General features: G+C 35.7%; 3 protein-coding genes and 2 non-coding genes across 5 annotated transcripts; 2 read left to right on the plus strand and 3 right to left on the minus strand.

The window, feature by feature from the left end:
- The first annotated feature begins 937 nt into the window (after positions 1 to 937).
- Positions 938 to 1,026, plus strand: LOC141842489 (small nucleolar RNA R38). Its single transcript, XR_012602926.1, has one exon. It is a non-coding gene; the product is annotated as a small nucleolar RNA R38 (small nucleolar RNA).
- A 77-nt stretch (positions 1,027 to 1,103) lies between these two features.
- LOC141842494 (small nucleolar RNA snoR20a) lies at positions 1,104 to 1,189 on the plus strand. Its single transcript, XR_012602931.1, has one exon. It is a non-coding gene; the product is annotated as a small nucleolar RNA snoR20a (small nucleolar RNA).
- A 3,882-nt stretch (positions 1,190 to 5,071) lies between these two features.
- LOC141841134 (protein PAL OF QUIRKY-like) lies at positions 5,072 to 6,608 on the minus strand. The gene is made up of 3 exons (XM_074729260.1): positions 6,373 to 6,608; positions 5,751 to 6,212; positions 5,072 to 5,373 (listed from the first exon to the last, which is right to left on the minus strand). Exons 1-2 carry the CDS (start codon positions 6,563 to 6,565, stop codon positions 5,764 to 5,766), a joined length of 642 nt encoding a protein of 213 aa, XP_074585361.1. The 5' UTR covers positions 6,566 to 6,608; the 3' UTR covers positions 5,072 to 5,373; positions 5,751 to 5,763.
- Positions 6,609 to 7,350: 742 nt separating this feature from the next.
- Positions 7,351 to 12,474, minus strand: LOC141837330 (pentatricopeptide repeat-containing protein At4g20740-like). Its single transcript, XM_074724754.1, is given in 3 exon segments — positions 7,351 to 7,911; positions 10,314 to 11,370; positions 11,373 to 12,474. Coding segments are annotated over 2 exon segments (2,139 nt in total). The 3' UTR covers positions 7,351 to 7,911; positions 10,314 to 10,333.
- Positions 12,475 to 14,573: 2,099 nt separating this feature from the next.
- LOC141840954 (uncharacterized) lies at positions 14,574 to 16,865 on the minus strand. Its single transcript, XM_074729058.1, has 2 exons — positions 16,364 to 16,865; positions 14,574 to 16,061 (listed from the first exon to the last, which is right to left on the minus strand). The coding sequence occupies exons 1-2, from the start codon at positions 16,427 to 16,429 to the stop codon at positions 14,964 to 14,966; spliced, it is 1,164 nt and encodes a 387-aa protein (XP_074585159.1). The 5' UTR covers positions 16,430 to 16,865; the 3' UTR covers positions 14,574 to 14,963.
- Positions 16,866 to 20,310: the final 3,445 nt, after the last annotated feature.

Raw genomic sequence — 20,310 nt, forward strand, 5'->3', positions numbered from 1 at the left:
GTGGTGCAAATAATTAAAAATAATAATTTGATAGACTAAATTTTATGTGATGACTGGTGCAAATGTATTCTGTACATGGAGGAAAATAATTAATATTGCAAAAGAGGATGAAGGGAAAAATACGAGAAAATTTTAACTTTGTTTATAAATAAACTATAATCAAGTGTTAATAAATCAGTGCAATATTCACTATAAATTTTATATAAAAAGTTAAGATTTAACGTTTATCACATTCAATAATTAAATATTATATGTTGATTGAAATTTTAAAAGAACTAATTTTTATAATTTTAGGATAAATATTTTCATAAAACTTAAGCATAAGTATATAAGTTAATATGCAATAACTAATCAATTCAGTTTTAAACATGTTTATCTATAATTATATTACTATGAAGATGGAATTTATGTAAAATGATTAAATTTTGTCATTAGAATATAATTATTAAATTTTGTTGAACTTTCATTTTTTTTCCCTTTAGTGTGTTGAACCCGACCTGGAATCATAAATATGGCCTGTTTTCATGGGCCAGGCTAACCACGGCCCATTAGTAACTAGTCTGTGAAACCCTAATTCGCTCATCCCCACCCTTTTATATGCACGCCACCGCACCGATCCGCCTCCGCACTTATCCTCTTCCTTCTTCTTCTTTCAATGTTTTGGTTCCTTTGATCTTCCGTCTTCTATTCGATTCATTGGCTCATGTTGGGGATTCTAAATGATGAGCAAATCTTTAGAGAGGATGCACCCATCCAATTGGATTGTCTGCGATGATGCTTTCTTTTAATTGAATAGGAAGAGCTGATAGATTTCCCATGGCTGTTCTTTTTCTTTTCTGTTCGTGTTTTTTTTTTCCTTTTGGCTTGTTCTTCAATTTGCTTAGCTTTACATTTGTTTTTTTTTTTTGGTATCAATTTCAGAAGTTTGTTTTTTCTATCTTGTGGATGATGAGAATATGCATAAAATACAGTTATCCCTGTCTGATCAATTCGCATGGTGCTGTCAATATTCGATCTGACACATATTTTCTGCTAATTTTCTTTGGGTTTTCAAATCTTTTGTTTGATCTGTCTTCTCTTGGAATCAATCAGCCATCTCTGTTGCCAATGATGACTACTTCCATGGCTGAAAGCAAGCTATAGCTCTTGTTTTATGTTGAAATACTTGAGAACTAGGACGGTCTGAGGCAGTGACATGAAATGACTGGATCGTTGGATTCAAATAATTTTATTTCACTTGATCCAACTAATTTATTTAGCATTTATGAGTCAAATTTTTATATATGTTTTCTCAAAAGTTTATTTTATCTCAAAACAGGGTTTTGTAGTTTATGATGCGACATAATTAATTCAAATGGTTTAACATCGATATGAAAATTTAACTAAAAATTAAATTAATTGCGCTTTGGGTCTTTGGTTTGATGGATTTGGACATTTGTTTGGGTCAAAGGCCTGATCAGGCAGGGTGTGGCCTGGGTCGGGTGGGTCAAAAAGCAGTAAGGGAAGGTTTATTCAATTCATTAATTGTATTTGTTCTTTTTTAATAATCGAGAAGGTTTTTTAAATTCATTAATTGTATTTGTTCTATAAGATGGATTCTGTTTTTTTTATTTTAATTTTTTATTCTTAAGAAGCATGGCACTGGCAGCAGTGATTTATATGGTGTAGGTGGGAGCAGTCAAAATCTGAAGGGCATGACTGATTTCTGAAACTTGCTGGACACTTAGATTTTCTATACAAATTGAGTTCACTTCTAGTCCTTAAAGATAAAATTGGGAGCAGCTTTCTTTATAATCCAAATAAAAAAATGCATTTGTTAGTATGCTGCCTATTTTTGAATATTTTAGCTGTTCAGATTCGGAAATGGTCTAAGATCGAGATTGTTGGAGTGATTCTCTTGATGAGCTCAGTAAAATATATATGTATTTTTGGTGATCTAAATATTATTTTTAATTTTGAAGGATGATGAACTTTATTTTTAATTCACTTTTCTGTTTACTTATGATCTTTAAAATTTTTCTCTTTGGGAGGGATTTTTCTATTTAGTTAGTATTTAGTTAAAATTGAATCTAATTAGTTAAAATTAAATTAATTTTTTAATTAATTAAATTAAATTAAATTTTTAAATAAAAATTGAATAAATTAAATTGATAAAATATTGATTAATTTAATTTTTAAATGAATTAATTAAAATAATTAATTTTTTAAAATATTATATAAAAATTAATTAAAAAATTTATAAATTTATTTAATTACGGATTTATAAATTATTTTTTATTTTAATTAATTTGATTAATTTAGTTTATTTAATTTAATTAAAAATTAAAAATTAAAATTGAATTAATTGATTTTTTAAAAAAATAAATTTCAAACTATAAAAGGTTCTCACAGAATTCATTATTGGAATGTTTCCAATAAGAATAATTTCTTACATATCTCTGTTGATTTTTCAAATTAATTCCGTGGGTATGTATAATTCATTTCTTTCATTTATCATGGGTTTCATCAATTAATATCTTTCTATAAATAATTTAAATTCAATTTCTTAATCTATGTCTTTAATTTTTGAAAACTTATGAAATTCTTCCAAAGCCCTTGCTAATAAACCTACAAAATTCTTTAAATTTCGGATTTTGTAAATTCCTTCATTTTTCATCCTTCCATAGCATCTTAATTTTCAATATTTTGCCTTTAATTTTTGTTGTTCATCCTCACATCCCCTGAAATTCAACATGGTAATTGATTTTGGACTATTTCAACGGAGAAGATTGCTGAACATGTGTCCCATATTAAGTTTGACCAAATCGAGTTTGAAATCCAGTTCATGCCAGTTTGACATTTTCACTGCTCATACAAACACCATTTCTGGCCAGGCTTGCAGTGAATTTGAATCACTCCAAAGATACTGGTCAGTCTGATTGTATCCTTTCACCGTGAGACAACTTTATGATAGATGATAGATAATATATTTGTTTTGATTTTGAATATCCATTTTCCATTTAATGTCGATCTTTTGCCGAAATAGAGCAACTAGGCGTCGTTGAAATATATTTGTTTAAATTTTTTATCCATCCAAAATAGATAGAAATGACTCTGTATTAGGGGAGGTTTAATTATTTCTTTTATTAGGGGAAATGATTCTTTATAAAAGATATAATATTGGGCGACATCTTTTGTTGTTCTTTATAATGGATTCTTCATACATTCTTACACTCGTCGAATGGAGAAGGATACTAAGACAATGACTAGATCTGATACCGCGAAAAGATTAAGGATAAAGAGATTTTGAGACAAGAGCTGTATTATTTTCACATGGATCAATTATTACATAGATAATAATATAAAATTTCTCTATAACTAATATAATATTGCTTAATAAATAATATGATGCCATTTATATATGTTGCTTTATTAATATTTTGCCACCCTAGAGATAGTCAATGGGGCTAACTAGGATTTATCATTTTTTATTAATATTTTACTTTTAATTTTTAGTCTTTCTTCATCTAGGGTGGTGATGAAATGGAGAAGAACCAAAAGAAATTAGCATAGCATAGTGGAAAATGCTTTATATCAATATTTTTTAATTAAAATATAACTTGGAGTTTTTAATAATATAATTGTGTTGAAGTAATTCTAACGCAAAAAGTTGCCACTTACAAAGCGTCAAATTAAAACCATGGCAAACTTTAACTTTAATCAAATTTTAAAAATATAATTTTGGCGTCATCTTCTGAATAAATTTGAAATATAATTTATATATACTTAGAGATCATTCTTTAAAATATTTATTTCTATTGAACTTATTAATATTATAGAAGCTTATCAAACTTTGATCATGCAAATTAATGTTGTAAAAATCCGCTTGTTTTTAGTGATAGTAAAAAATCCAAAGTAATGAAATAGCCATAGACATATATACCCGTGTGATGCACTACGAGTCTTGTCTGAAACCTGCACCAATAAAACTACTAACTGCTGCTGTCTTTAATTCCTTTGAGGCTCCAAGTGTCAGTTTGATGCGCATCTGGTATTTTTCATCTGTTTCCTCGTGTTTATGGGAAGACCGGCCTTCATTGACTCGATAGCTCACTCGTCAGTTTTGTGACGCTTGTGAAAGTTTCAGAGAGGTAGTGATGAACAAAAGAAGGAAAGGTGATTAACTGTCACTTCTTTAATAAGCTCCATCTTCTTGGCTGTGGGTTGCTCAATTCAAAGTCTAACTTCACCTAACAATTCCTTATCTAAATCAACATCCAATACAAGATTGTCATCTAAAACACACCAAAACAGTGTCAGATACGTGCATCGATAGGACAGTGACCATTCATAGAGCACTTGAATAGTGATGCATCAAACTAAATTAATGATGTATCTACATAATTTAATTATCATTGTCTATAAGATTAAAATTGAAAAATTAAATGCAACCGAAGGACTGGTGTAAATCAAGAGTTAATATCATTGGGTTTTATTTATCATTGATCGGAGTTCTTATAAGCACAACGGAGTCTTCTACAGAAATGAACGACTATCAAAATTCGTAAGAGCTCAAAGTCAATATCAAGATGCTAAGCAGTTTGACCTTCCTCCTCATCATTAACAACTTCGTATAAATCCCCTTCATACATCAAATATTAAATCACTCAATTAAAATTTAATTCTTTAATAATAATTATTATGTATGATTAATTCAAATATAAACCCATTAGTTTTCATTAGATTTAATCCTTCACGCTCTCCTTAAAAAGTAGTCACTTCTCCATTCAGAAAGTATATATATAATATATATCAAAAGTACATGCGATGCAACGCAAACATTAGGAATCAGTTAATCTTTTCATCATTAGTCCTGCAGTTTAAGCACCCCATTTAATTGCCTTAGCAACTCAGATGTCAAACTGATAAAGATCTTAAAACTTGTTGAAAGTGAAGAAAAATCCTCAAGTTTATAGATTAGCAATTGTTTTCTCAGTAATTGCGTTCCTATTAGTTTTCATATGGTTAGTTTTCTTAATAATTTTGCACAAATGAGCAAAAGAAACCACACTCGGTGGAATGATAATTGGCAATCCTCATCTAACTACTAAGCTCATCTCTTCGTAATCCATCTTCATAGTCGTTATCATTTTTTTTCTAACCTCTCGATCGAGAGTATCATTTACAAGAATAAGCACAAATAAAATGATTCTTAATCAACAAAGTTCTCGATAAGATAAAATGGTTTTTTTTTCCTTCACAAGATAAACATTGATATGTTTATTCTTTATCTACAATGTCTCGTATCTGCTGCAGGTCTGTTCAAAAATTACATCCCGCAACGCAAGAGGCAAATTAACAGAAGACAATGATCAGAACCGGAGATCGATCAACCTGCAAGAACAAACGCAGAAGTATCAATCAGTAAAAGCTGAAAAAATTACATCAATCGAACTAAAAGAAAGTGATGAATTAGTAAAGACAATCACAAATCCTAGTGCAAAGAACTGAATTCCGAGACCTAACGAAAATCATGTGAACAGGAAATTGATATTAAAATGCCTGTTGATGATCAAAGACAAAGGCCTCGAATAGAAGATCAATCGAAATTTAATCAATTTTTCCTAAGAATTGTGCCATTTCAATCTTTTAATTTCTTCAAGTTTTCTTGTGATGACATGTAAATATAGGGAGGCGTATGGTTCTCTATCTCTCGTGGTTACAATTACATCAGGTTTCCAAGAGAGTGACTTTTTTCCTTCTCTTTTTACCTGGAATTGTTCACTAGTGCCAGTGTCCCAAAGGATGCACGAGATCGTTGCAGGGTTTTGTGGTTCCATGGCCCAGAAGGTGGTAGTGGCCACGGAGGCGAAGCTTCCTGGCTGCGGCCGATGATGCCGTGGGCTTCTCGTACCGAGCATAGAACCTAGCTGGCACAGAGTACTGACGGGGGCAGCGATCGGGCGCGGCGATCGAAGGACGGGAGACGAAGGCCAAAGGGATGGTCGGAGTTTTGGCGGAAGATTTGGAGGAGGGGAAGGATTGCGGGAGGAAGAGGAAGGCTCGGATCTTTAGAGGGGTCGTTCGTTCTCGGCCCGTGTACTCCTCCACGAGGTTGGCGAGGTCCTCGTCGGAGGTAACTGACACAAGGGCGTCCATGTCCTCCGTCGGAAGCTGGCACCGGAGGCTCACCGTCTTCCACCCGCACAACTGGCTCAGCTTCACCTGCAGCTCTGCAGAGCCCCGAAACAGAGCACACACACACACACCAGAGCCCAAATTATACACGATGCACAAATTTCTAACGCTCTTTTCCTTCTTTTAATCGATCCGCCGAGCAGATCGCGGACGCGACAAAAGCAAACAGTGTTTGAAAGATAAATTAATACCAACCTGCGAAAGAGATGGATCTGGGGACGGAAAGGACGCGGGTGTGACCGCCGACGTAGCGGAGTCGGCCGTCGGGGCGACGAGGGAGGATCTTTCCGCCGTAGCTACAGAGAAACTTGATCGACGGAGTCGTCCTGGCGGAGATGTCATCGACGCAGCCAACGGAAGCAGAGTAGGACGAGGAGGAGACCACCATGGTTGGAGAGGCGATGGAACTTCAGGAAAGAGAAGAGGCGGCTGACCATCGACTCGAATTTGGGAGATAGGATGAACCATGTATTTATATTGGATCGAGAGAAGGTTGTAGAAGAAATCTCAGTATTATTATTCATTAATATTTTGAAAAATAAAAAACGATTTCTTCGGTTAACTGATGTGAATAGTTGTTCGGTAACGTATGAGTGACGTGGCAATCATCTTTTCAGGACGGACAATTGTTTTCATTTTTTAAAAAATTGGATCATGGATTGTTTCCAGGTTTATATTCTTTTTTTTAATTATTAAAAATATTATTTTATTTATAATTTTCTATCTAAAATACTCATACAGGCTAAATATTATTTAATAAAATTATTTTTTAATTATATTAATTTTAAAACTAAAAATATAAATTTTAGTAACAAGCTTTTAGTTAATTAATTTTTTTAAATTTTTTTCAAAATTTTATTTTAGTTTTCAGATAATAATTTTTATTTTTAAATTATTAGGCATGCAAACTCAGATCTAACCTGACATTAGCATACGTCACTCTAATCCGGGCTCATACTATAAGTGGAGTTTAGGGTTTACCTGACTTCCAGCTATGTTAGGCCGTCATAGCACGAAAAAATATTATAAAATCTTAATGTTATAATATAATTTTATTGGGGAAAAAATTATAATTAAAGTTTGAACTGATTCTCCATAATTCTTTAATAAATCAAATATGCAATACATCAACATTTTAATCAGTTAAAAACATTTAATTAAACTAACAGAATGATAGAATATTACATGGCACAATTTCTCCATGGCTCAGTCTTCATACACCTGCAAATTATGAAGTTAAAGAATGTGCAACAAGGAAGGTGGTGATGACGCTGCACTGTGGCTCTTTTATCCAGTCGAGTTTGCAGATACGTAACTCCGCTTAATTAATAATTATCTACTAATGGATGCTGGCACCAGATCCATGGAGCAGTTGCATCCATGTGATTGTACAAGATAATGAAGTGCGATAGATATGGTTAAAAAAATTCTTTGGAGGAACAAAAGTCCTGGTCTCCTAGAGCAACATTGATGCTCGGAGGAAAAAGGGGATGCAGCCAATTCAGCTGCTGAGCTCGAGAATCCCCAAGCATGCAGTTCAGCAATGTTCCTGGGAAGCGCTAGGAAACACAAACAATGATGGAGAAGAGAATACAAGTGACAGAAGAAGAAAAAGTCACCTGAGAAATTTAGTAGTTCCACTTTTCCTTTGACTATGTGATTCACCGCTTATCTTCAGGATCGCTGTCCTCGCTCCATCAAGAACACATTTGGAATCCTATGACTTCTCAGTTTCTGTAGAAAAGTTGCAAAGCAAAAGCAAAGCAGCAATAGTAAGATTATCCAACTGCATTTGGGTAGATGAGCATCTAATACAATTTCTGAAATGCCCTAATGGTTGTTTCTACGGTTCTGAATTATTACGAAAGCTTGATACTAAAATATAAACACCAGTAGGGAACACCAGTGGTATTCAAATTCATTTACGAATTTGTGACGCAGGTTTGTTCAAGATTAAGTAGAAACTACACAGGATATACTACAATTAAAATGTTATACTGAAAATCTGTAATGAGTTGAACTATCTGGCATATATTAAGCATTGCTTTGCGAGCTCTTATGCTATCAACAAAATACTTTCCCAGTCTGAAATCCTCTTAAATCACATAAAAGTAGCTAAATACTCTGCTCAGTCTTTAAAGAAAATGCAAGTCCTCTAAAGAAAAATTATGTATCAAATTGAAATTCAGAGAATGATAAGTAATCAATCCATATAAAACAAACCTGTCAATGCCAAAATGAAATTTTCCACAGGAATAACTACACATCAAATTCATTAATTACCAAAGGAAGTTGAAAAACCGAGCTTGTAAAGATGAAGTTCCATGTAGCAAGTAGAAAAGGATGGAAATATTAACCTCAGGATAAGAAACATGAACAGAAATTAAATGAAATTTGCTAGCATAAATCAAAATGAACCATTCTGTAACTCATCACTATACTGAAAATAGTTTATAATTGTGCTCCTTTCGGCTCTGCCAAGTACCCAAAATCAAAACTAGATGGCACAAGTAATAATTACATGTTTTACTACTTCCACAGAGCTTCCCATGCTGCCGGTAAGGATTATTTAAAAACTAAAAATAAAATGAAATTACCAAGAAATGAATTAGAAACAACAAATTGAGAGTGGAGATGGATAAAATAGGTTGAAATTTTGTCAAATTAGGTTGATTTAGAACTCAAGGATTTAGCAAATTTTTTGCATCTCCACTTGAATTATAGTAAATGCATACAAGAGGGTTAGAGGGTCTTTTTTAGCCACTTGAATTTCAATTTCAATTTGTCAACCTCACCATCACTCGATATTGTCATGAGATCAATAGATCAACTTTGTTATTGCTTGTAAACAGCTACTAGCTAAACCAAACACGTCATGTATCTCTTTTAGATTTGGCTGTGAGAAATCCACAATGCCATTGTGATTTAAATCCCAAATACGCCATAGAATATGAAGAATTAAATAATAAACTAATTTTATAGAAAAATAATAATACAAAATTTGATACTAACATTTATTATAATACTGTTTGATTTTACTTATTACAATAGATTTTTGTTATTTATTGCTTTCATATTATAGATATTACTTATTAATTTATCAAAGATCCAGTAGATATAGTTTTTCATTTCCTAACAATTCTAAAATATAATTTTGTTATATTACAATAATAATATCATACCATCAACTTGATAATGGCAATAATATGACATTACTAATATTGTGACAATATATTGTGTATTACTAATCTAATATTTATTATTTATAATATATGATGATAATTATATGATATTTAATAAGACACAATATACCTCTTTGATATGATTGAACACAATATATCATCACGTGTATGAATTCGTTTTAGTTTATTTTAATGATTCTGATTCGTCAATCCTACAAATCCAATACAACTAATATTTATGTTTTTTGAACATTTGATCTTGACACCAATACCAATTTTGACAATACATGTGTTTACACAAGTTTTTGTGTTGTGCATGTAAGTACAGGAAGCTGTTACTAAGAAAGTTGATGCATCCTGCCCATTGGAAAATTTAGGTACACTTGATCCGGTACTAGCTAGCTATAACAACCTACTTAAGTCAAATTTGGGTACTTGGTCGGTATACATTTAGTATATAGGTGAGTACAGGAAGTTATTTTCAAGATTTGGATATATATTTAGTGGGTTGGATCCAAGTTCAGATATTAATAAAATTTTCAGGTATTTGATCCATTGTCATCCCTACTCGACAAGTTTTATTGCACTTTTTGAGTAATTTCTAAATAACTTTAATTCATTCAACTATGAAGTTGTTATATTCTTGTTTTTGGAAGTAAACATACCAAATAGAAGAGGATCAAGAGGGTGAGTTCAGTCTAAACCAAGTGGACACAGTTTGGAGTGTTGTCATGGCTTGGCACCAAGATTGTACCACTTAGGATTGATAACAAAAACTGTTTCTGATACCAAAATATTAAACATCGACACAGCAGAAGATAATTCTCCCATGAATGCCCTAGCTTATGACTAACACACAACAAAATGTTACAATGATAAAACACTGAAGTATTCCATCAAAAATATAAACAACAAAGTATACTAAAATATGAAAATATTTTTAAAAAAACATACCTGACATTTTCTTCAACCATTTACCTCCGTGTTACTCGTGATTTTATCTTAGATTCAAGACCAAAAAACTTCCGGCCAGAGATAACCAAGGCTGCAGTAACCTTCTTTAGGTGTTCCTTAAGTAACTCCTCATAGACTATAAAGTCGGCCTCTTTGAGGAACTTTCTATCTCTCATTGCTGTTAATACTTTTCTTGCCTCTTCCGAACTAGCATATTTACAGAAACCATAAATGACAGAACAGTAAATAATATCTTCTAATTGGCAGCTTTGATCAATTATCTCGTGCAAAATTTTTATCACCTTCTCTGGACTCTTTGTTCTGCAAGTGTTTATAACAGTCAATGAATACTTGAACTCCATAGGACCATTACTTACATTTCCTAAACAATCTTTGACAAAGGTGATAGCTGTATTGATCTCTCCAATCTTGCATAGCCCTTTCACGAGCAAACAGTAAGCCTCAACACTAGGTGTCCAAGAATTTTCCTTCATTAGGTTGTAACAAGAGCATGCCTCTCTAATATGTCCTTCCTCTATGAAACATGAGATTATTAGAGAATAGGTATTGGAATCTGGTTGAAAAACTTCAGAATGCCTTATTTCATCAAACAGGGCCAATGCACGTTTCACATCTTTGATACTTTGAAGACATTCAATAAGAATATTATAAATGACAATACTGCAGTACCCTCTCGCTTTCAATTCTTCAAACACCTCCAGTGCTTTCATTTCTCTATCTGCATTCGTCACGAAGGATGAAAAGAAGTTGGCAATATGATTCAAAATTGACAATTTCAATGCTGCCAACTGATCGACCAATTGAAAAAAGTTGGCCTTGTCGCTTGTATCAGCATAAACAGATAGCATAGGGATCACAGTTTCAGAGCTAGGAATGATCCCCTCTTTGATGAGAACTTGAAAAAGCTTATGAGCCTTATCAACTCTACCAACAGTACATAGGCCTCTTATCAAGGAATTGTAAATACAGAGATCTCCACAGTACCCATCATTGATCATCTCATTCAACAGCTTGCAACCATCCCCAACTCTCCCTGAGCTACAAACCCCTCCACCAATGACCCATACACAGCACGGTCAATCACAAACCCCTTTCTCTTTATCTCCAAGAACAGTTCATAGCCTTTCTCAACCCTCCCTGCCTTGGACAAACCTGAAACCATCGTTGAATATGCCATTGCATCAGCCTTGACTCCATCTTTCACCATTTCCTCCCACACCCTCAAGCAACCATCCATGTTCCTCTCTGAAACTAGGGCCTTTAGCATTGCAGTGTATGCAAAAACATCCGGCTTGCACAGTTCTGTCCTCATTCGTTTCAGCAGTTGAAAAAGGTCATCCATCCTTGCAGCACGACAAAATCCCTTAGCAAGGATTGTGAAAGTGATGGCTTCCTCCTTACAGCCATCGACCTTGAGGTCATCGTACACAGAAAGAGCAAGATCAAGATGTCCAGTTGCAACTAAAGCATCCAAGATGCGGTTGTAAAGGTAGATACGAGGCTTGACACCAAATTTGCCCCGCATTTTCCGGAATATGTGGAAGATCCGAAGGCCACGACCAGCATCAGCGTGCATTCGTATGAGGATCTCGAGCTGCTTCTCAGATGGTTGTTTCCCCTGGGCGTGCATCAGCTCCGGGAGTTGGTCAGCCGCTGCAGGACGTGCGGCGGCATTAAGGGCATAGGCGAGGGCATTATATGAAGCGAAGGAGTGCCGGAAACCCTTCTGCTTGCCAGCCCAATGAAAGAATTGGGTGGAGAGGGAGGGATCGATAAGGGGGCGAGAACGGAGGACTTCGGCGACGAGTTCAGGAGGGACACGACGAAGCTTTCGCAAATCGGACAAGACTTCGGGGCACCAGCGACGGTGTCGACGGAAGGAGTCGAGAACGTGACGAGCGAGAGGCGAGAGCCGACGGTCGATCGCAGGCACAGAAGGAGAGGGCGGCTTCGGTTGGGTAGGGCAATCGAAGTTCCATTCGCGGAAGTCGGTGGTGGGGAGGACGGCAGTGTCGATGGGGGCGGGAGCGACAACCTTTCGATTCGAGAAGAGGCCGCCGCGGACAACTGGGCGATTCTGTGAGGGCTTGCGGTGGCCATAGAAGAAGTACTTCCGGCTGCCAGCGGCGGCGGCGGCCATGGTTAATAACCTCCCGCTCAGAGGAAGGCAACGGAGAAGCGTAACCCTTCTCTCTGGTAGGGATGTAACTAAAATAAAATTTATATAATTTAATTAATTTCATCTTATTTTGTTTAAATTTGCTTGATATTCAATTCAAAACCATTGGTAATCCAATCTTTTATTTTATTTTTTTTATAGTGCAATCCACCTTTTCCATACCAATCATAGTTCAGTGTTCGATCTTCACCCAATTAATCCTACTGATAGTCATCTTCTTCTTCGATTCAAAATTATTAGATAAATTTAAAGCACACTCAAAAGTCAATATTTAGGATATTCATTCCATTTACAATTTAAACTCTGTTCTTCATTCTATTTTTCATATTGCAGAAGAAGAAAAAGTATCCTTTTAGAAGAAATCTAGCATTCAAAAATCCAGCTTTGTAGCAGCTGTTCAATGACATTGTCTCAGACAAGGGATGAACAACCCAACGTGAGATGTTTCTGGGCATTTTGGCTTTTGGTTTTTGAAGTCATGGAAATAAAGCCAGACAAAAAATGAGGTACCATTCCAACACGAGAACCGTGCATGAAGTTTCCTGTCACACCATATCCTGCAATATGAAGCATGCTTGAACTGAATCAGTCCTCCAATATTTCAGTTATCTTTCATATATACAGTAGCATCGAAAAGCAAATTGAACAACAAACAACCAACTAGGCTTCAGATTGATACCGAACAAGCAGGATACATCAGGTATGAACCAACTAGGCTTCAACAACGATTACTATCTAGAGCACAAACATTACATCAAATTGTAAATAGAGTTGATAGGAAGAATTCAAACCGGCATTCGCTATTTATTTCAAATTTTCTAACTGACACTAAATACAGGGTGCATCATCACTTCAAAAGTAGTTTCAACTGTACGACGAACCTGGGGCGTGGAGTGCTGTCTGAAACGATTAACAGAAAAGCCTCAAGAGGAAATCAAGTAAACCTTAAATCAAACGAATAGTTCTGGAAATGAATCTTGACCTCAAAGTTGAAATAAAAAACAAATGATACCTGTGATTGTTCCCTTCATTTAACTTAGTCACTACTTATTAGCTGCAGATGCTATATCAGTCTGGTAAATAGGAATTAACGCATGGAATATGAGTGAAATATTAACAATGGAAACTGCACATAGTCCACGAGAGTCCCATATACGCAGATGAGACATGGGAAATGCAAAATCACAAAGGAAATATTAATTTAGGAAGGAATACATATATATATATCTTAAAGTTAGCACTAACATTAACATTTTTGTTTTGGTTCAGTTTAACGAATAAATAAACAAACAATACGTTGAAGGACTCATCATGACACAGGAATAACCAAAAGGAACAAGATATTAGAACGACTGATCATGTTGCATATTAATGGATAACAAATAAAAAGAGCATGAATAACTCAAATTAAAAGAGAAATAATACAAACTTCTTTGCTACAACCATATCAACATCAATGCTTCAAGTAGCAAGATAAGTTCAGAAGCTTAACAGTTCGGTGCAACAAGTAGACAACCTATTCACAGGATTGCATACTGTTAACCTCAAGATTGATAACAGAAATAGAAGATAAACAAATTCTCAACTCTCAAGCAATCAAACACAATCATAAATTGAAATGATTCATCTGGCAACTCATCAGAGATCACCATACCACAACAGGTATTATTCAACCATAGTAGAAATTGGAAGCAATAGAGTGATGATATCATATACCACGAGATTGGTAGAATGTAACTCTTAGAGGAGCTGTGTTAGATCAAAATCCATGTGGTAGTCAAAAGCATCTCATACATAAAGTTTCAGTGGATATAATTTAATAGCATGAAAACCCAGGCAGCTCCCACTTAAGGACTGATGGCAAAGAAAAACTTGAAAGAGATCCGGGATGTGATGAGTTTTGTTTAGCTCCAATTGCATGCCCTTGCCTCTGCATTACCACCATGCAGGAGGCTAAGACCTTAGCCCATTCACATTTCTTATTAGAATTCAAAAGCCACCTCCACAATCCTATCCAGTAGCCATCATCAAATGGAGAAGTAACACAAGACATGTGATGATGAGGTCGATAAATTTCTAGAGAAGTTTGAAGAAAATACATGAATAAATTAGTTTTCAAGAAAAAAAATCACAAATCAAATTTAGGAAACATTCCTCAATTTCCTTTCTACAATAACTGGTATAATATTATATATCCATGAAGTAAGTAGAGTCGAACCTCCAGTGCTACTAAATTTTCCTGACCTCCCTCGACTAATAAATAGCGATGGAACCAGGAAAACTTGTAGAAATACAATCATCAGCTTCACTAACATTATATCACATCACAATAAAACTCCATTGCTTGCAGTTCATCCCGGAGGCATCATCCAACAGTTTAGATACTCATCAATTTTCTCAACAAGACCCTGTAGCATATGCAAGCAATCAGAAGTACCAACCAAGAAAAGTCACTCACTTTCACGCCTGCAATTGCCAGGCAAGAGGTACCGATACTGGTCAACATGCTGAAGTAGATAAGAAGGAAGACCGACAGCAGAATATGAACTACGTATTGGACCCAACTTAGCAATAATTTGTTGAAAAGTGTATTCCTCCGGAAGCATGTCAAACAGGTCTGCTCCTCTACATATCACATCTTGAATTCTGCTAGGATTCAAGTAGTAGGCAAATCTCACACGGTCGACATGGCTATATGCCTTCATCTTAAATATGAATTGACTTATATGACGGAAACAGAAGCTACAATGCCAACCAGAATCAGCAAACAGATCATCAGTCTGACGGAAATGGGCATATCTTGTCTTCCCTAAACGGTACCTGTGAATGGAAGCCCTCCAGCTCTTGTCATCATGGTAAAACTCAAAAGAGTAGAGATAATTGCGGAGCTGCAGATGAAGTTTCTCAGGAATCTCATCACACCACCTCAGGAGGTCAATTGTATGGCCGCTTGGGATCTCATCGACATCAGACATGATCAACAAGTCATCATCCTCAATACCTGCTATCCTTAGAAGCTGATCCAGGGCCACTCGCTGGTACGACTCCTCAACAAAGGGATTCTCTCCCTTCATGAACCTTCCCCCAATATTACCATAGGTTAGCCGTGACTCAGCAAACTTAAATCGTTGCCGATTGTTGGCAAAAGCGAGGGGCTTTATCAGACCAGTGAAAGTCGAATTGGATTCAAGGAGGACAAACTCTGAGACGTACGGACTGAGCTCTTGCCATCGGATCTCGAGCATATCGAGTTCATTGCTGAACAAGACAGCATCATAAACACGGCGAGGGGTGTCCCGGACGCCCCACCCATGAATCTGGCAGAGGCGCTCCATCGAGACGTTGGGATGATAGTAGTGGGGTATAGTGCGGAAGGGTTTGGGAGGGGACTCCCAGATGGGTCGGAGGAAGTAGCTGATCTTTTGCCCATGCAAATAGATGATAACAACGAGGATAGGAACTCCGATGAAGAGGAGAAGCAATGCCTTGAAATCGAATCCTCGGAGAGCGCACCGGAGTCGCGACATGCTAAGACCTGCCTTCGACATCTGCGATAAAGAAAATCAAGCGATGAAAAAGGGAAGCAGACTCGTGCTAGATTATTCGCGGAAAACCTGAACTTTGCGGTTCAATCTCTAAAGTCGAGACCTTTCCTTTTTCAAAATCAGCAATAATTTGAAACAAAGCAAACCAACGAGGCCAACATTATCTAGGTCACGGATGTAGAACCTGAAGAACAAACTAAAATCACGCAGAAAAAAAAAACCGAAATAACCGATTCCGAACCCTAAAAAAGGTCGAAGAAAATAAGAATTACATCTGGGAAAAAGGGAAGCGAATCAAGAATCACCTCGCCGCAGACATCCTCGCAGATATCATCCGTCTTCTTGGAACAATAGTATCCGGATTCCGGCATGATGGAAGGAAATGCAAAAAGAAAAAGAAAGAAAGAAAGCAAGCAAAATCAACAACAAATTTTTTTTCCCCCCAAAAGGCACACTTTTTTCCGCCCCAAAAATCACGAAGCTCCACGGATCTTTCCGGCGACTCCTCCAGGCGCGGATCAGATCATAGCCGGTCGCCGTCTCGCGCTCGGCGATGCCCGGCCGCTCTCCTCTCCGGCCCTCAAAGAATGCCCTCGCTATCTTCCTCGCCTTCTCGACGAATGGCGTGGCTTAATCGCAGCGCGAGCGCCTACAAAATAGCCGCGGCAGGAGGAATCGGAGAAGCGAACGACGGAGAAACGGATTGGGAAATTTATTTAACGGTGTTTCTCCTCCACTTCTCTCGGCCTCCCTCCTCTTCTCGTCTCTGCGTTTGTAGTTTTGCTTGGCTGTTGTGCTCTGGCTTCGTTGATGTGACGACAGATAATCATGCCTATTTTCGCCATCCCCCTTGATATTTATAGATTTTACATAAATCAAAGTATCTTCCTCTTTCTCTTCCTCTACCAAACTAAAACCTTCCAATTAATCAATTTGAAAAACAATAAATAAATGGTTCTCAATTAAAGATTTTAAGATGTAGAAAATAGATAAATCTTTAAAATCATAATTATTGAACGGTTTCTATTCAATACTCACTTGACTTTAACTGCCATAGTCAACGGTTCAGTTGTCTTTGTGATTAGAATCAGAGGGAAAACATAATAAATTTAGACAATTCAAATGGGGCATTCATTGACTTGGAAATTTTCAATTTGTCACTGAAAGTTTGCTAATATTCTTGTTCACCCCTTATGTTAAGTATATTATACTTCAGCCTTAATCTATGCACGGTTGTGCCACTGTTCGCGAGTGGAAGTTTTCACTTTACTCTTATAATTTACCCATTTTAAAAAAATCACTTCTACAATTTTTACAATCAACAATAAACCCCTAATTATTTTTAAAATAATCTAAATATTCTATTAAAATTTAAACTTTGATTGATTTATTTATTTTAATATTTTATTAAAATATTATGGAGATGAGAGATGAGTCCTTTTTGAAAAATAATATATACAAGAATCTGATTTATTTATTTTATTAAAAGAAAACTAGTAAACAAAAGATTCTAAAAAAAAAAATCTGGTTGGATTGATCTTCTTGCTTCCTTGTGTATTTTCCACGACGAAAGAATATTCAAAAAGAAACGAACCACAAGTTCGACACGAGGATGAATCGGTCTATTTCTTAAGAGCGTTGCAATCAAAGAGGGTCCTCGTCGAAGAACCATGAATTTCTGAGTGTCCGTCGAAATATCTGACCGTCGCACCAAAACTCCCGATGCATTATTATTCGGGAAATAATATTTAACATGAAAAATCCAACATGAATGGAACATGACACTCACATTGACAGTGGGACCCACCACATGCAGTTGTGAGTGTCATGCTCCATTTATGTTGGGATTTTTCATACTGAATATCATTTCCTTTATTTTTCATACAACAAGTCAATGCTCGGAGCCCTATTTCCTCGTTGACTAACCAAGTCAAGGCGCGGAGGGTCAATTCAGCCCCCACTAAACCACGACAACACAAAAAGTCAAGGGCTGGAGGGGCCATTTATTCCCCCCACTAAATCACAAAACCACAAAAAAAAAAAAAAACCGATAAAGCATCCTCATAAATAAAATAAATAAATAGAATATTTAAGATAGAACAGAGATAGAAGTAAAGTAATTGGATTGGTTGACGACTGGCTCCGAGTCAATCGATTTGGGGAATTATGTGACATTATCGTCGACGAAGTACGTGCGCAGATGGAAATGCGTCCACAACTCGGTGAGTGCCCCACAAGCGAAGTCAATGTCGTCACGACTTGTCCTTTTCAACTTTATACAAAGGAAAATTAATTTGTAAAATGATTTGTGAATCTAGTTGTTATAAGTTAGATTTGCGAATCAAATTGGAATATAATTTAATATGCCCATTTTGAAATTCATTCATTCCTTAATTTTACATCAGCTAATCATTTGTACCCTCTTAGATTAGATTGGAAGGCAGTTAAAGTTTTAATTTAACTGTTCGATTAGGATTTAGTAACACTGCCTCATTTGGATTTATATTGATTAATTACTAAATCATATTTATATTAAGGATGAATTAGCTTTTACTTAGGTCCGTGGGGGGAGTCTAATTTCTTTGGAGGGTTTTTTAAATTAAATGACAAAATGAGAAGAAGGGAAAAAAAATTAAAACTAATAGAGAGAGGTGTGATTGGGGAAAAAGATTAAATATTGGGATGCATTTGGGTAAATATCAATACAAAGGGGGTGATTCTGTTAATATGTTTAAAATGTATATACCTTAACTGCTTAATGTTGTGTGTGTGATTGTGACTGTGATTCTTTGGATTTTCTACCTGCCCAATGTTTTTATTTAGTTAGTTATTTATGGTCAGCTTTCTTCCTTTTAATTTCTAATTTTTTTTGTGAAGGGTGGGATCATTTATGCGAGAAGACAAAAGAACCATCAATTTTTTTTTTTTAAATCATTAAAAGGATATCATTTTTTATTATTCAAATTATTTTTATGTATCATAATTATTACAACTTAATAGTAGTTACAATTCTAAATTACTATAACATGCATACAAGTGAGATTCTATTCAACTTAAATTAATAGTATGTTATAGTAGTTATGATTTATTATATATACACAGATACTACTAATCGATAGTATATTATAATAGCTATGAATCATAATTACTATAATGTGTAATTTTAAATTATAACTACTACAATATATTCATAAGTAATTTAGTTTTATGCATCTGAATTGACAGAATATATAACCCATGTGTAAAAATGAAATGGGATGTCTTTTTATGATTAATGAACAAGAGAACCATGATTCAATTAAAAAAATGTTCTTTTATTTTTTTCCTCCCAAATATTTTGTATGTTGCAAGTTAGACATACTCATACATAACGAGCAAGGGATCAGTGTCCTTTCAAAGAGCTAGATCAAAATCGAAATGGTTCATAGCTGACAACATGAAGTGTATGCCGAATCGATTAGGATGCTCCAAGAAATGTCGACATTAGTCGAGCAGTGATCTATCAGAAAAGTATCAAATGTGATGGATGTGTGATTTAGGTCCATATCAAATAACACTGAAGGACACCACCAACAAATTACATGAGATTTTGAGGCCACAATGGTCCTTGAAACTGTTGCTCTCATCCCAAACCAATCAAGAAGGAAGAAGGATATGCCCATGCCTCACTGTAATTGAAAGCCTCAGGCACATGATGGTTGGATGCCAACTGGTCCAAGCTGGTGTGGTTTGTTCCTCCACCAACCACACTTCCCCTCCCAATTCTCAAATTCATCTCACTTCTTCCTCACTCACTTCTCAAAGGAACCATTGCCCTCATCTTGTTCTTATCCATTTTCACCAGTCCAGCACTGAGTTTTTCAATCTCAACTCTGCTTGACATGCACACTGGTTTGGCAAGTTGAGCACAGGCCAGTACTGCCTGCCCTATCATTGGTTCTCTGCCTGGGCCTCAAAAACTTCACCTAATCCATTCAATTTAACCCTTAAAAATGGTGATGAGGCTTTGATCATCTGAGAGTTGTCCAAAAACTGCAGCCCATTCTCAGTCTGGTCCAGGTCACATCAGCCAGCCACCTAGACCCAGAGATGAGCCTTTGCAGATCACTTAATTAAATGCTTATGGTTTCCGTCCTCTGTTTTTTTTCCCCGTGGAAGTTGTCTCATCAGGTGAAGGTGACACTTCAAACCTTAAACGATAAGGGGTGTCTTTGAAGGTACTTTACAACTCAGTTGACTTGACTTCTGGTGG

This window comes from Curcuma longa, chromosome 11 (genome assembly GCF_044706935.1).
Source record: "Curcuma longa cultivar G26 ecotype Majalengka, Jawa Barat chromosome 11, ITB_CL_G26_1.1, whole genome shotgun sequence".
NCBI classification, from domain to species: Eukaryota; Viridiplantae; Streptophyta; class Magnoliopsida; order Zingiberales; family Zingiberaceae; genus Curcuma; species Curcuma longa.

Bases quoted from the DNA above. Each gene is read 5' to 3' on its own strand.
- LOC141841134 (XM_074729260.1), bottom strand. From the start codon at position 6,565: ATGGTGGTCTCCTCCTCGTCCTACTCTGCTTCCGTTGGCTGCGTCGAT. The intron at 6,213-6,372 runs GTTGGTATTAAT...GGGGCTCTGCAG, and splicing joins CAGATCCATCTCTTTCGCAG to AGCTGCAGGTGAAGCTGAGC.
- LOC141840954 (XM_074729058.1), bottom strand. From the start codon at position 16,429: ATGCCGGAATCCGGATACTATTGTTCCAAGAAGACGGATGATATCTGC. The intron at 16,062-16,363 runs GTGATTCTTGAT...TCTTTATCGCAG, and splicing joins GCGAGGATGTCTGCGGCGAG to ATGTCGAAGGCAGGTCTTAG.